Here is a 16,268-nt window from a genome sequence, read left to right on the forward strand (position 1 = left end):
GGGGTGTGCCAAAATTTGCATTCTTGTTTCCAAACTATTCTGTGGCCTTACCCCTGGCATCTAACTTCCTTCCTACTAAAATGCCTCTGAGATCTCTGTACTGCTCCAATTTTGGGATCAAGCTCATTGCCAATTGACTGCACGATCAAATTGGGCTTTGGAATTTCTCCTTGAATTGCCCCATCTCCTTTCAGTATCTCCACAACACCAAGCCCTTCGCTCAGATTTCTGGCCATCTATCCTCTCCTAAGTTTCAGAGTGTCAAATTCTGGTTCAGATGTCTTCTCTTGCATAATTAAATGCTGCATGGGGACAAAGGTAACTTGCATCATGCAGAAAATTTTGCAAAGGTGCAAAAATTTCAAGAAATAATGGAAATGGATAGAAAGGGAAAGTGGACAGGGAGTGTGCAGAGCAAGGGGTGGAGGACGGAAATAAGGGATGGTTGGGGGACAGTGAGGGTAAGAGGGAGGTAGGAGGGGGGCAGATGAGATTGACAGGGGATGAGAGGAGGGAGGAGGAAAATGAAGGGAAATGGAGAGGGAAGGAGACAGAAGTAGGTACAGAGGGACAGAGAGGAAAGGGCGTGGGGGGAGAGAGAAGGGCAGAGGAGAGGGGGGAAAATGAGGGAGAGCTTGAAATTTTAGTTCTTTTCATGACTGAAAGCCCAAAGCATTTTACAGAGATTGAAGTATTTTTGAAGTGTCATAGATGTCTACAACATAAAAAAGGTCCTTTGGTCTATCATGTCGACGCTGGTCAGAAACAATCACTTAACTATTTTTCAGCACTTGGACAAGAGACTTCTATGCCTTGGCTTTGCAAGTGTATACCTAACTACTTGTTAAATGCTATGTGAGTTTCAGCCTCTACTACTTGGAAAGGCAGTGAGTTCCAGATTATCACCAGCCTCCGGTGAAGATGCTTTTCCTCAATTTTCACTAGATCTCCAGCCTTGACCTTAAATCTATGGCCCCAATCACTGATCTCCCCATCAAAGGGAAAAGGCTCCTCCCCTCTGTACGCCAAAATATATCTCCATCAATCAACCTTTCAGCCTCCTCTGTTCCAAGAAAACAACCCTAGTCTATCCAATCACTCTTCAAAAGTGAAACTCTGCAGCCCAGGCAACATCTTCGTAATGACTTCTACATCCTCAGCAGTGCTAGCACTTCTCTCCTAAAATATGGATTCCAGAACTAAACATCAAACTCTCGCAATGGCCTAACCAATTATTTATACAGTTCCCGCATAATCTCCCTGCTCTTATATTCTATTCCATCACTTATAAAGACAAGTATCCCAGATTCCTTCTTAAGCACATTATTCACCTGTCCGGCTACTTTAAGGGATCAGTAAACATTCACACCAAAGTCGCTCTGATCCTTGGTGCTTCCCAGACTCTCTGATGTGGGAAATGCAGCAGACGATTTAGACAAAGCAAGATCCTTCAAACTGCAATGCTTTGCAAAAGAAAACTTCATTTGGAGGCATGACTCGACAGTTCAGTAATTGAAAAATGAGTGGCCTTGTTTGTCATTCATAATCGGCAGCTTGTCCAGACGTGACAGTAGGAAGAATCAAGGTCACAGGAGACTAACACATGCAAACAAAGTGACAGTCCCAGCTCTGTGGTCTATGTTAGTTACAGATTTCCTTTAAAGATAAATTGTACATGGATTATGGCAAGAGGAGCTTCTTTGTATAAAGTGCAGTGAAAAATTTGGAAAACTCACTCCCAAAAATGCTGCAGAAGCTAAGTCATTTGAAATTTGCAGTGTTGAGGCTAATAGGCTTTTTGACAGGAAAGGATGCAAGAGCATACACAGTTAAAAAAATCTGAGGAAACCAGCACTAGTACCTGAATGACCTCCCTCTATTCCTACATTCCTCATTATTGACATCTGGTTCTATTTGCAATTCTGGTGATGTTAGTGGAGAGGCCGTGATTTCCGGCAAAATCAAGTGATGCCATCTCGGTTACTTCAGAGGAGGTGGTCAAGACAGCTGACCTCAAATCTCTCCAGCCGAGAAATCTTCCATGGAAATGTCAAAGAGATTTAGAAGAGACCACTCTTAATAAGCAAATGTGCTCAAAGTTTCCGGTGTGAGGTTACCACAGAGGGGTAACGCTCATTTTCAACTCAGACATCGCAGCAGTGAATCAGGCAACACTTGGAGGCAGTTTAGCTCTTTCCCAGGCAATGGCAATAAAAAAGCACAGCTTGCCAAATTATGAACAAGCCACTCAATGACAATGGTCTACGGAAGCTTGCGCCAATACACACTTGTATGATCCTCATGTTCGAAGAGTTTTTCTGGCTATTTAGGCAGCACCTGTTTAGCCAATTATATTTAAAATATATAAGCCATCACTTTAGAGCTCCAAGGAAAATAAAATTGCACACCAGAGACAAACAGCTAGTGGTAGTGAACCTATTCTTACTTACATAGAAGGTCATCTGGAGGAAAAGATGTTGAAAATTCACTGCTGATAGTCAAAAGAGGGTACTGGACGGTGCCATGCTGGTCAGAGACCTTGCTCAGTGGCCTCAAGAAGAAACAAGTTTTCAGTCACCTGGAGCACAAAGGGGCTGGAATCTCTCTCAGAAATGTTATTTCAGGATAGGGCTTAGTTGCTAACAGGTTCAAGCTTTAAGACTCCAAGGATCAGATTGAGAAAAAAACACCCTTCTTGTCAGAGTCCTTCCCAAGATTCCTCTCAATGATCAAAAAAGCAAGGAATTGTCTATGATGCCCCAAGCTACTAAAACCTCTTCACCACCCTAAGCATGCAAATGAACCTATCACTATAATTTAAGATGGGCTCTGTGCGCTTGGAGGTGACAGTAAAGTAGGGCCCCAGATGTTTAAGCCCTCTCCTTTGCGGAACTATTTTTCCTTCCTAATTCTAACCTTTTTCAGACATGGAAGGGTTTGGACTATGACGTAATGTCCAATCATCTCTTCTTTAAAAAGACAGTATTACTTTCTTATTCCTTTCAATTCCAGACATTTTCTTAGATTGACTGGCACGACAATCGTCTGGAATCAATTGCAGAAGAATAGCTCTGGATTTTTGCTCTACTTCATTCTTATGATAACATTGGCAACAGATCTCAGACTTCAGGTTCCAGCAAACCATGCTCACCAATATGACCTTTTGGAGAGTGTTCAAGCTCAATATGCTTCTCAGAACAGAGTCCAAATGCATGAAAAGCCCAGCAGCTAGAAACTTCATAACTCACACTATGGTTAGACATGATGGACTCATCAAGACAAAAGAGATGCATCTGTTGTGATATGAACTAATATAAAATCTTCTCAAGTGGCTAAAGGGAGAGATTGATTATACAACAGCAGCAAGACTGGGATGCACTCAGTTGAGGCAAGGATGAAAACATTGGCCATTCTCAACAATGTCTACTGACTTTCAAGCGTTTGGACTGAAAATATTCAGAAGAGTCAAACCAGACTTGAAACATTAACTGTTTCTCCTTCTACAGATTCTGCCAGTCTGACTGAGTTTTCTAGTATTGTGTGTTTTGGGCTAAACTGATAGTTTCACAACCTGAAAGAATGACTAGAAGCTCCCAATAAATGTCAACTGAACACAGACAGCATGGATTTTATACAATCATTGAATGATACAGCACAAGAGGTGGCCTCCTGGCCCAATGAGCTTGCAATAGCCCACTATGAGAGTCGTTCAGTTAATTTCACTCCTAAGCTCTTTGCCCATATTGTTTTTCCATGTTTTTAGGTGAATTTATATTTATTTTATAAATTTACATTGCCACATTTACACTAGAGATCACACAAGTCAAACAATCATCCTGTAATTGTACTCCTGTAAGATAGGCCATGTGGATGAATACAGATACTACTTGAAGATTTAATTCATAAAGAAGGTAGAAAGTATTTTTGTCATTCAAATTCATATCTAGTAGGCATTTGTTAAAGGTCTGAACTAAGGGGTTCATAAATTCATAAGAACTAGGGCATATAAGACCATAAGACATAGGAGTGGAAGTAAGGACATTTGGCCCATCGAGTCCACTCCACCATTTAAGTCACGGCTGATGGGCATTTCAACTCCACTTCCCTGCACTCTCCCCGTAGCCCATTGAGTCTGCTCCACAATTCGATCATGGCTTATATGCTCCTCACCACCATTTTAATGTCTTCTCCCCATAAGCCTACAACCATTTCAATTAAAAATCTGTGTAACTCCTCCTTAAATTTACTCGCTGTCCCAGCATCCACTGCACTCTGGAGTAGTGAATTCCACAGATTCACAACCCATTGAGAGAAGCAGTTTCACATCAATTCTGTTTTAGATTTGCTCCCCCTAATCCTAAGACAATGACCTCTCATCCTAGAATGCCCCATAAGAGGGAGCATCTGCTTCATGTTTATTTTGCCTGTACCTTTCATCATCTTGAATACCTCAATTTGATCTTCCCTCCTTCTTCTACATTCCAGAGAGCATAGGCCTAAACTGTTCAACCTGTCTTCATATGACAAACCTGTCATCTCTGGGATCAATCTAGTGAACCTCCTCTGAACTCCCTCCAATGCCACCACATTGTTCCTCAAATCACAGCACCAAAACTACAAACAATAATGAGACCAAAATTGTTATTTGTAAAGATTAGGATTTGCAGAATCAGGGGCCACCATTATGCAGGATTTTCTGCTTGAAGAAATGTTTACAAAAACAATCTTCCCTAACAGTTCTGTACTTCAGATACTTACGGTATATTTTAATGAGCTGAATGACAGAACAAAGTTACACACCCAAGTTTCAAAATGGCATTAAGTTCAAAGGGTACAATCTGTTATGTGAATGTAAACAATGAGTAACAAATGAAGATCAACAACCTAAGCGACTGGCTAAAGCCACAGCAGATTCAAGTGCGCCTACTTGTTTCGGATCCAAATGTGACAAACTATACTATTTATAGTTAGTACATGACCAGGAAGTGCAAAAGGACTGACGATAGAAACTACTAGAAATTTGTGTCAGGGTCAAAATTTAACCAGAAATGCAAATAAAATATAGCTCTGTATTTCAATGAATTTTATATTCAAAAGAGATGCTTCAATTGTGCATAGCCTTAGAGAGAAGCCTATCTGGAGTACAGTTTTGGTGGACCATTGCTAAATGATTAAACAAAGAAACAAAGAAACCTACAGCACAGGAACAGGCGCTTTGGCCTTCCAAGCCTGCGCCGATCAAGATCCTCTGTCTAACCTGTCATCTATTTTCTAATGGTCTGTGTCCATTTACAGTGTCCATAAACTAGGTGGGCAGGCAACATAAACATGGTTTGTATTCTCATGACTTTAGATGGTTTAAGGATGATCTCATTAAGAAACATACAATTATTAGGTGTAACAGAAGAGATGCAGAGAAAAAGTCTGTATTGGGCAAATGTTGCTCCAAGTAAGTCTTCACAACTACTGAGACAACAGTATTGTCAGCAATAATCAGTCCTGTTGGTGCATCTTCTTTTGCCACAAATAGGGCTTGACAATATCAGTTTGAGCTTCATTCTGATTGTTTAAGATGTACAACTGTCAGACAATTTGAACAAAACCAATTGTTTGTCTTAGATCCAACTGTGATCTCAGAAAGAAACCAAATTTGAGAGCATGATACTGATTTTGTTCAGTCCAGATTTCATGGCAACACATTATACATCAATTTCACCAAATTCCAGTTTAATGGCTCAGTTGCTCATCAGCCATTTTTTTTCCAGTTGCTTGTACAGTATAAATCTTCTTTATTGGCATCCTCTGGAAAGGATTGTGCCAGATATCCTGTCATGTGCATCTCTGGTTAACCACATGGATGTCAGCCTAATGTCAAGCTTCTGCCTCAAATATCAGGTCCAGCTTCTTGTTTCAGTGTAGGCACTATTATCTCAGAGTCAGAAAGTCGAGGGCTCTTACAGACTTAGAACAAACTTACAACCTATAGTCCTCACAACATGGCCCTTGGGCTGTTTGTGGCTTGCACATTTGTCTTCCTTGCCTCTTTTTCAATTACTAACCATTCAGCTCACAGCCTCACAGTGAGAGTCCGAGATGGGGGAGTGACAGAGTGGGATGGTTGGCAAGCTAAGATTGAAGTGATAGTGACATACTGGTCATGTCACTGGATAGTCAACCAGAAACCCAGGCCAAGTTTTGGAGACATGGGTTGAAATCTCACCACGGCAGCTGGGGTAATTTGATTTCAATGAATAAATTGAGGATATGAAGTTCATCTCAGTCATGGTGACCATACGATTGATGACCATTGATCACTAATTGTTGTAAAAATCTCCCCTGGTTCCCTAATGTCCTTCAGGGAAGGAAATCTGCTATCCTTATCTGTTTTGGCCTATATGTGACTTCACACCAACAGCAGTCAAACTCTTAACTGTCATCTAATATTAGCATGAGGAAACCACTCAGTTCAGAGGCAATTAGAGATGGACAACAAGAGCTGGCCTTGCCGGTTATACCCACATCCTAGCAAAGAGTTTAGTAAAGGCAATGAGTTCGAGGGGTAGAGAGCAGTTGGGTTGAACAGTGTGAGGGGCAGTGAGCCAAAAAGGTGAGAAGTAGGAGAGCGACAGGCAGGGTGCTGGATGCACAACGAGGCAGATAAGTACGATGAATTAGTAAACTATTGAACACTGCTTACTGTATACTAATACATTTATTCTTGACGTTTTTGTGTGTTTCACATATCAAGATCTCTTTTAGTAAGAAATAACTTGCTGTCACTTTAAGTATCTGTAAAATTCTGTCTGTGGCCAAATTAAATTCTTTTGCATCGCCATTTGGCCTTTGTTAGTGAAGGGCCACTTTCTGGTGAATTCCACTGATACGCTGTCACGACATCGCAACTCTGAAAGAGCACTTCAGTTTCAAAGCTGTGACGAAATGGGAGTTTGAAGATGATGCGCCATCTAGCATGTTTAATGGTTGTAAATGATTGCAGGGTATGGCTTGAAGAGCAGGTGAATTTTCCTAATCTCTTGACCAAACTTCATCTTCAATCGACATCACCGAAACAGTTTTATTGGTCACTTGTTTCCCTGCTATTCATGAGCATCTGTTTCATAAAGTACATTGTCTGCACTCTAAAAGCAACAGCACTGACTAAGTGCTTTGGGGCTTACAAAGATCTAAAAAGAGCTATTTACGTGAATGTAGTTTCAGAGATAGTAGGAACTGCAGATGCTGGAGAATCTGAGGTGACAAGGTGTAGAGCTGGATGAACATAGTGGGCCAAGCAGCATCATAGGAGCAGGAAAGCTTATGTTTCGGGCCTAGAGCCTTCTTCAGAAATGGGGGAGGGAGAGGAGCTTCTGAAGTAAATAGGGAGAGAGAGGGAGGCATATAGAAGATGGATAGAGGAGATCCACTGAGTTTTTTCCGGAGGGAGGAGGGTAACTTCTTTAGGGAAGTCATCCTTAGAAGAGGCTTCGCAGTGGGGTAGAAATTGTTTCACAGATAGTAGGAACTGCAGATGCTGGAGAATCTGAGATAACAAGATGTAGAACTGGATAAACACAGCAGGCCAAGCAACATCAGGGGAAAAAAATAGATTCCCTACAGTGTGGAAACAGGCCCTTTGACTCAACAAGTCCACACCGGCCCTTGCAGCATCCCACCCAGAACCATCCCCCTTTAACCCACACAGCCCTGAACACTATGGGCAATTTAGCACGGCTGATCCACCTAGTGTGCACATCTTTGGACTGTGGGAGGAAACCGGAGTGCCCAGAGGAAACCCACGCTGACATGGGAAGAATGTGCAAACTCCACACAGACAGTTAACTAAGGCTGGAATCAAACCCGGGTCCCTGGCACTGTGAAGCTGCAGTGCTAACCACTGAACCACTGTGCCGCCAGGAGCAGGAAAGCTGACATTTCGGGCCTAGGCCCTTTTGCGAAGCCTCTTCTAAGGATGTCTTCCCTGAAGAAGTTACCGTCCTCCCTCCAGAAAAATCTCAGTGGATTTTCTCTATCCATCTTCTATCCACCTCCCCGTCTCTCTCTATTTATTTCAGAACCTCCTCCCGCTCCCCATTTCTGAAGAAGGGCCGATGCCCAAAACGTCAGCTTTCCTGCTCCTATCTTGCTGCTTGGCCTGCTGTGTTCATCCAGCTCTACACCTTGTTATCTCCTTACATGAAAGTGCCTTGCTTTATCCTGTCAGATGCAAACCTATTCTAAGATGACCTTCAAAAACATTTTGGTCAAAAAAGACCTGCATATACTCCTTGAGGAGTGACGTTGGGCTGGTTTGTCTGTTAAGAGCATTCACAGACTCTGTAGTACTACCCATGTAGGTGCCAAACAAGCATCTGATCCTGACCCTGCAATTTGACAGTGCAATTTAAGATCCACAATTGTGGGCAGACAGAATTCCTCTGGAATTCCATGCCAGGGCTAAAACAGCTGTGGAAGGGTCCAGACTGCATGACTTCAAGGGACAACAATTAAAATCATGATAAAGTTACAGAGCTTGCCCAGATTCGCAAAGTCGCACTGGATAGGGGGGCACAATCCCCAGAATAATTGGTTTCAATTATGAAATATTAGGGCAGATTATTTTGTTATTTCATTTAGTTTTGATTTTATACAACAAAGGTAACATGTGTTACAGTACACCTGATTAAACAATTTGCAATACATAAAGATGTAAGACGATTCTGAGATCTTTACAGTTAGGTCACGATAAACTCATCACACTTGAAGTAACTGAAGTGTTAAAATAACTGCAATGACATCAACAGGCTTACAGATTCATCAGCTTTGGCGAACTGAAATCTTGTTCAGAACTTCTAATCCAAATCAACATTAATGCAGGATCCTGTAATAAGCTGAGCCAAGGTTCCTGACCTCCCTTGCAATGTTGTTATCTATGGATCACTCTGCATTTACCTCCCCTCAAAAATGTAAGCCTTGTTCTGGTATCCGGACAGATGATGTCTTTGTGGTATTACCACTGGACCATTAAGGCCATTACGCCAGAGGCCCAAATAATGTTAAAGTCATACAGGCCTACAGCACAGACAAAGGTCCCTTGCCCATTGTGCAGATTAAAAATAACCATCCAACTATTCTAATCACATTTTCCTGCACTTGGCCTCTGGCCTTGTATGTCTTGACATGGTAAATCTCCTTCTTAAATGTTATGAGGGCTTCTGCCTCGAACATCCTTGTAAACAGTATGTTCCAGATTCCCACTACACTCTGACTAAAAAAAGATTTTCCTCACGTGTCCTCTAAACATTCTGCCCTTTAAATCTGTGCCCCTGGGTAAATGACTCTTTCGCCAAGGGGAAAAGTTTCATCCTGTCTGACCTAACAATGCTGCTCATAATTTTATATATCACAATCTCCCATGTTCTAAGGAAAATAATCCCAGTCTATCTAATATCTTATCATAACTAAAAGTCTCCAGCCCAAGCCACATTCTCTGCACTTTTTTCAGTGCTATAACATCGCTCCTATAATGAGATTTTCAGAACTGCACAAAATATTCTAGCTGCAGCCCACCAATATTTTATGCGGTTCCAACATAACCTCCCTACTCTTAAACGCTTATGCCTCGATTAACCAAATCGATATATCAAATGAATTCTTAACCACTTTATCCATGTCCTGATCCCTTAAGGGACCAGTATACTTGCACAGAAAGGTCCCTGTGATATTTCATCATGTATTCCCTTGCCTTGTTTTTTCTACCCAAATGTGTCACCTCACATTTATCCAGGTTGAATTCCATTTGTCACTATCAGCCCATCGGATCAACTATATCCTCCCACAGTCCAAGATTATCCACCTCATTAGAATGTTCTGGGGATCAGTTTAGAATCCCACCATGGTGGATGATGGAATTTCAATTCTCTCAATATCTGGAATTAAACATCCATGAAACGACCATTGCTTGTTAGAAAAAACTTATCTGGATTCACTAATATCCTTAGCAGGTCTAGCCTACTTATGACTTCAGTCTGGTGACTGTGGTTGCCTCTTAACTGGGCAATGAGAGTTTGACAATAAATGTGTAGCCAGTGACATGCACATCCCATGAATTCATTTTTTAAAAAACATGTGTTGCCTCCAACAATAAATGGGGTAAAATGCATGGGTGAGAACCTTGCAGGATTGATCTAGGCAGTTCAAAGCACAGCTCACAAAGAAATGTGTAACCAGATGTACAAAGTTGGTTGAAGAAGTAAGCCTGACAAAAGAATAATGCACTGATCTGCACTTCTCCTATGTAAATTCCCAAGCACTTAAAATGCATCTCAATTCTGTACACAAGCTCAACTAGCCAGACAGACATCTGTACTTTTGCTGTGATTCGTATGATATGCCGCAGATCCTGAATACAGTTAAAACCCTTGTCACCTTGCTAAGATTGCAAATGACAAGTAAGTCACATTTTTGAAGGGCAAAATGCTGACATCATCTTTCATTTTAAACAGCACCACCTCTGGAGGAGTTTTGCAAAGATTCAAAATAAGACAGGAGTGACTGGATATGACATGACCTTCCCTCTAACCCCGCAGCATGTGTTTTCAGCAGGTGAGTATGTAATACAGTGCAATCATCCCTACTAATCTTGGGAGGTTGGGAGTGATTAAAATTGTTGACCCTCCCAATAAATGCAACAAAATAATTAAGGGTTGAGCTTGTGAGAAGATGATGAAACATTGCCGATACCAAAATACAGCAGATTTGGGCAGCTGGGCAGACTGTGCTTGTAAAGAAGCTTAAAAAATGGTAGGTGAAAACAGGATACTACCTTCAGGGAATGTATTTTGCACATCTGGGGCATCTCCCTAGCTGAACATAAATTAGTACTCTCTTCGCATTTGCCTGTTTTGAAACACCCACGAGCCTTACCCTTCTGAAGCTTTCAAAATTCTCCCTAAGCCAATATCCCAGCACACTCTGGGGTTCTTCGTGGGCCTGCTGCAGTACCGGCAGAGCCCGCTGCAGAACCAGAGGCACTGCTGCAGCACAGTCAATCAGGTCAGCTGGCAGGTTCCGAGGGCCAGATCTCCACTGAAAGTGGAGGAACTCCTTTGCTCAATGGTTGTAGGGGCAGGTTCCTTTCTAGTCTGTGGCTCGCTGCTGACTTCACTTCCAGCAGTTAGCAGCCTGCCTGCACCCCTCCCCCAAACTTTCCCGCCTTCCTCCATTCTCCCTGTAATTTCCACTGCTCCTCCCTTCTGTAATTTCCAATGAGAGGATCAAGTTATCATTTTTGATCCTGCCTCTCATTATGGGTATCATTCAAAATACTTGGCAAAACATACTGACAAATCCACCAACATATTAGTAAAGTTAAATCACATGGGATTCAGAATGAACTTGCCAACAGGGTACAAAACTGGTTTAATAGCAGACACTGGTGGTGGAAGAGTTAATCTTCGGTCCGCCTCCCTCTTTCTCCCTATTTATTTCAGAACCCTCTCCCCATCCCCCTCTCTGAACAAGGGTCTAGGGCCGAAACATCAGCTTTTGTGCTCCCGAGATGCTGCTTGGCCTGCTCTGTTCATCCAGCTACACACTTTGTTATACTGGTGGTGGAGGGTTGCTTTTCAGACTGTAGGCTATAACCAGTGATGTTCCACAGAGATCGGTTTCTGGGCCCTCTTTTATTTGTCATTGATATAAATGATTTGGATGAGAACATAGAAGGCATAGTTAGTAAGTTTGTGGTTGACAACAAAATTGGAATATGAAGAAGGTTTTTCTGAGATTACAAGGGAATCTTGATCAAGTGGATTAATGAACTGAGAAATGGCAGATGGACTTCAATCTGGATAAAAGCAAAATACTGCATTTTGGTACAATAAACAAGGGTAACAGCTTATACAATTAATGATGGGGCCTTTTGCAGTGTTGTAGAAAAGAGGGGCCTAGAGGTTCAGGTACATAATTCTTTGAAGTTTGCATCGTCACATATAGACAGGGTGGTTGCAAAAGCATCCAGCACACTTGCCTTCATTGCTCAGTCCTTTGAACATGGGCGCTGGGAAATCATGTTGATGTTGGACAGGACACTGGTGAGGCCTCTTTTGGAATACTGCATTCATTTCTGGTTGCACCATTACAGATAGGATATTATTAAGCTGGGGAATGTTCAGATGAGATTTACATGGTTGTTGCTAGGTCCAGTAGGTTTGAATTATAAAAATAGGCTGGGACTTTTTTCACTGGAGCACAGGAGGTTGACAAGTGACCTTACATAGCTTTATAAGATAATGATGGATATAGATAGAGCAAATCATGCTTGCCTTTTCCCTAAGGTGAGATATTTTGAGAGGCCACATTAAGACGAGAGGAGAGAGATTTTAAAAAAATCTAAGGGGTAAACAGAGGGTGGTTCATGTGTGTCATGAACCTCCTAAGGAAGTGGTGGATGAGGGTACAATGATAATGTTTAAAAGGCAATTGGATAACTACATGAGTAGGAAAGGTTTGGAAGGATATGGGCCAGAAGCAGGCAGGTGGAAGTAGTTTAGTTTGGGATTACATTCAGCATGGAACAGAGTGTCTGTTTCCATTTTATATGGCCACACACACACACACACACTTGAGCACACAAAAGCCCAGCCACTCTTACCCCAATAAGCAGGAAAACTGTCAACTCACAAAATACCAAAGGCCTACACCATATGCTCATACTTAATACTATAGTCTATCATGTGGAAACTTGTCAATTGCCTTCTAGAAATTCAAATCCTCTACATCAACAGACTTCTCTTTGTTCAAAGTACATATTACTCATTGAAAGAACTCCAATATATTGGTTAACCATGATTTCCATTTCACGAAACCATGCTGACTGTTCCCAATTACCCTCATTGATGACTGTTTCAAACAGTTTCTCCACAAAAGGTGTCAAGTTAACTGGTCTGTAGTTTAACAAAGTGTGGAGCTAGATGAACACAGCAGGCCAAGCAGCATTTTAGGAGCACAGAAGCTGACGTTTCGGGCCTAGACCCTTCATCAGAAAAGGGGGACAGGGAGAAGATTCTGAAATAAATAGGGAGAGAGGGGGAGGTGGACTGATGATGGATAGAGGAGAAGATAGGTGGGGACAAGAGTTGCAGTGGGAGAGAGATCCCCTGAGGCTGGTCCATAGTTTGGTCTGTAGTTTGCTGTTTTCTGCCTCCCTCCCTTCATGAATGGAAAGGCTAAGTTTGCTACTTTCCAGTCTGATAGAACCTTCCAGAATCTTCAGGAAAATTTCGGGACTTGTCGACCAGGAGCTCCATCACTTTGCTCAGAACTACTTCTTCAGACATTATAATTTCACCAAGTTCCTTGCTTCTTTCAAAATTCTAATTTACATGTACTGCTGAGATGTTTTTGTATCCTCAACGGTTAGAACAGAAGTAAAATATTTATGTATTATATCCATCATTTGTCATCTATGATTAATTCCCTGTTCTTGCCATCTAGAGGACAGTCGCTTTATTTACTCGCTCGTTTTTTTAAATCAGTAGAAATTCTTGCTATCTGGTTTTATATAACTTATTTTCTTCCTCTCATGCTCTAATTTCTTTACCCAGATTAACTTTCAGTTTTTCTTCAGTGATCCTTATCTTCTGAGCAATGGTTTGACCTGCCTATAAGGTATAATCATATGCTTTTTCCCTTATGTTTGATTCTTTCCTGAATTTCTTTTGTTAACCACAGTTAGTGAGTCCTCCCTGTGGAACTTCTCTTTGTGTAGAAATGCACTTATTTTGTGTGTTCATTCACAACAAACATTTGTATGCTTCCAGTGATCTAAACTGTCAATTTTACCAAAGATTCCGAGTAACACAGCTGCTTATATTATACATTTCCGACAGAAAGTCATAGAGATTTTGCTTTGGAGGACAATGGGATTTGATTTTTCTGTTTTATTCTTATTACATTTGGCTGCAAACCTTCATTTCTCTAAAGACCATAATTAGTTAGAAGAACAAGTATTCTTCCCAGTACTATTACTACAATTCTATATTGTTCATAAGCAAAACCATAGACCACTGCAAGGCTCCAATGCTTACAAAATTAGCATGCAAATTCCACACCACAGGTATATTTTTTCACAACCTACTAGGAATAAAGAAAATTTGCAAAGTAATCAAGGGGTTAACAGAGGGAATATATGAGATATGAAATCAAGTCAGAAGTCACACAGCATCAGGTTATAGTCCATCAGGGTTATTTTAAATCAAAAGCTTTTGGAGCACTGCTCCTTCATGAGATGAAGTTACTCCAAAAGCTTGTAATTTCGAATAAGCCTGTTGGACTATAACCTGGTGTCACACAATTTCTGACTTTGTCCACTCCTGCCCAACACCAGCATCTCCATTGTATGAAACAAGAGTACAAATATGCCCAGGCCAGCCCAAGTACAGACAACTCACCTCCTTGTTGAGTTTTAACCTGTATTTCAGGTGAATGTGGTCCATCCCCAACAGAAGTGAAAGCCAGCACACGGATGGTATAAGTAGTCTCTGGAGTCAGGTTTGCAATTGTTGTCAGCATACTGTCATCTACATTGTGCTTCTGCCAGTTGTTAATGTGCTGTTGTGGATCCATAGTGTAATAAATTCTGTATCCACGGATTTGACCATTTGCCTCCTCTGGCTCTTCCCATTGAATTAACATGGTAGTAGTGCTCAGCATGCGGGCTTGCACAGAGCGAGGTGGGCTGGAAGGGGCCTGCTCACCTGTTCGTGTTTCTACCGGTTCACTTGGTGGCCCTTGCCCAATATTATTCACTGCAATGACTCTGAACTCATAATCCGAGTAAGGGCTTAGTCCTCCAACACTGTATCGTGTTGTAGCCACCCCATCAATCTCTTGAAATGGTCCATCTGAATGCTTGGGCTTGTGTTGTACAATATAGTGTGCCACAGGCTCTGGATTTCCTGAATCCCAAGTCAATGTGACACTTGTTGCTGTAGTTTCAGTTACAACAGGGGTGCCTGGGGGTTTTGGCAAAGCTGTAGATAAAAGCATGGTATATGCAAAAGTTTAGATTAATCTGCAGATGTGTTAATATTTTAATACATACAATTTAGTAGCATTTGCCTACACTTTATTGTAAAATGAATTCACTGATGTTCGAAGTTTAATCCCGGAAGTAAGCATCCAAGGATCCATTACTGCATATTAGCTTTATTAGATGATTTAGCAACATTTAACTGAAATATACGAGAAAATGGAACATGCTACATGGATATTGGTTTAATTAGCTGTGACCCTTGATTAAACTCAGCGGTCCAAAGATTCTATCTACTGCAGGTTATAACTGCAATTCCAATAAATTCTATTTATTTTATGACTTTTGTTTAAGAGTTTCATATCTGACGGTGCAAAAATTAGACACAATGTAATCAAAGTAAAGTTTACTTCCCACCTATGATTTCAAAAAGTAATTGTGAATCACCTTTAACTGTGACCTCAGAAAATGCTTCTATGACTCCAAGCGTTGACATGGCAACACAGGTATAATTTGCAGACTCTCTGACATTGTTGAGCTCCAGGACATTTCGTCCAATTGGCATGTCATCCTCAGGAGTCAGATCTTCTGCTCCAAGCATCCATTTCACATAAGGCATTGGGGATCCCACAGCGACACAAGTGATATTTACACTACCACCAGGCATGATCTCGTGGCTTGTTGGAGGAATAGAAAACCTTGGTGGGACACGACGAACTGGAACAAAACACAAAAAGGTAGTAACATGTACAAAAAGAGCACTTTGTCCACATACTTTTTATGTGACATGCACTCTACAGATACTTGTCTCAACATGGATCTACATTACATAGTGACATTAAACACAAGCCAATAAAAAAACTAATTATTACTAATAGAATTTTTCAATTATGTTTGCATCAGTTCTAATCTTACATATGTTTAGATCAAACCTATCAGGTTCCCACATTCGACTGAACTACAGACTAACAATACACAAACATCATGCAGAAGATATGTTAATAAATATGCACAGAACTGGAGGATCGACAGCATGCTTGAGTTGAGTACAAAATCAACTTCAATGCTGCGTACTTCCAGTTGATGTGAGTAAATGTGCTTGAACACATTATCACATCAGAGCCCTGGTACACGTCATCTACAGTACATTGAAAGTGCAACTCGATTGCTTTTCGACTCAAAGTAGATGCAGATTCAAGACCTCACACTAACATGTAAACATCTATGCACATTAGAA

At 41.3% G+C, this 16,268-nt stretch overlaps 1 protein-coding gene across 49 annotated transcripts in view; it reads right to left on the reverse strand.

Moving 5' to 3' along the window:
* The window catches only part of LOC125450923 (receptor-type tyrosine-protein phosphatase delta), a 2,532,553-nt gene that overhangs the window by 192,488 nt on the left and 2,323,797 nt on the right, over positions 1–16,268 (reverse strand). For all 49 annotated transcript variants that reach the window (XM_059644541.1, XM_059644540.1, XM_048527343.2 and 46 more), the window contains 2 exons: positions 15,479–15,748; positions 14,451–15,032 (listed from right to left, as the gene is read on the reverse strand). In XM_059644541.1, the coding sequence (XP_059500524.1) occupies positions 14,451–15,032; positions 15,479–15,748 (852 nt within the window). The remainder of the gene's footprint in view (positions 1–14,450; positions 15,033–15,478; positions 15,749–16,268) is intronic.

Source organism: Stegostoma tigrinum, chromosome 3 (genome assembly GCF_030684315.1).
Source record: "Stegostoma tigrinum isolate sSteTig4 chromosome 3, sSteTig4.hap1, whole genome shotgun sequence".
Lineage (NCBI taxonomy): Eukaryota > Metazoa > Chordata > Chondrichthyes > Orectolobiformes > Stegostomatidae > Stegostoma > Stegostoma tigrinum.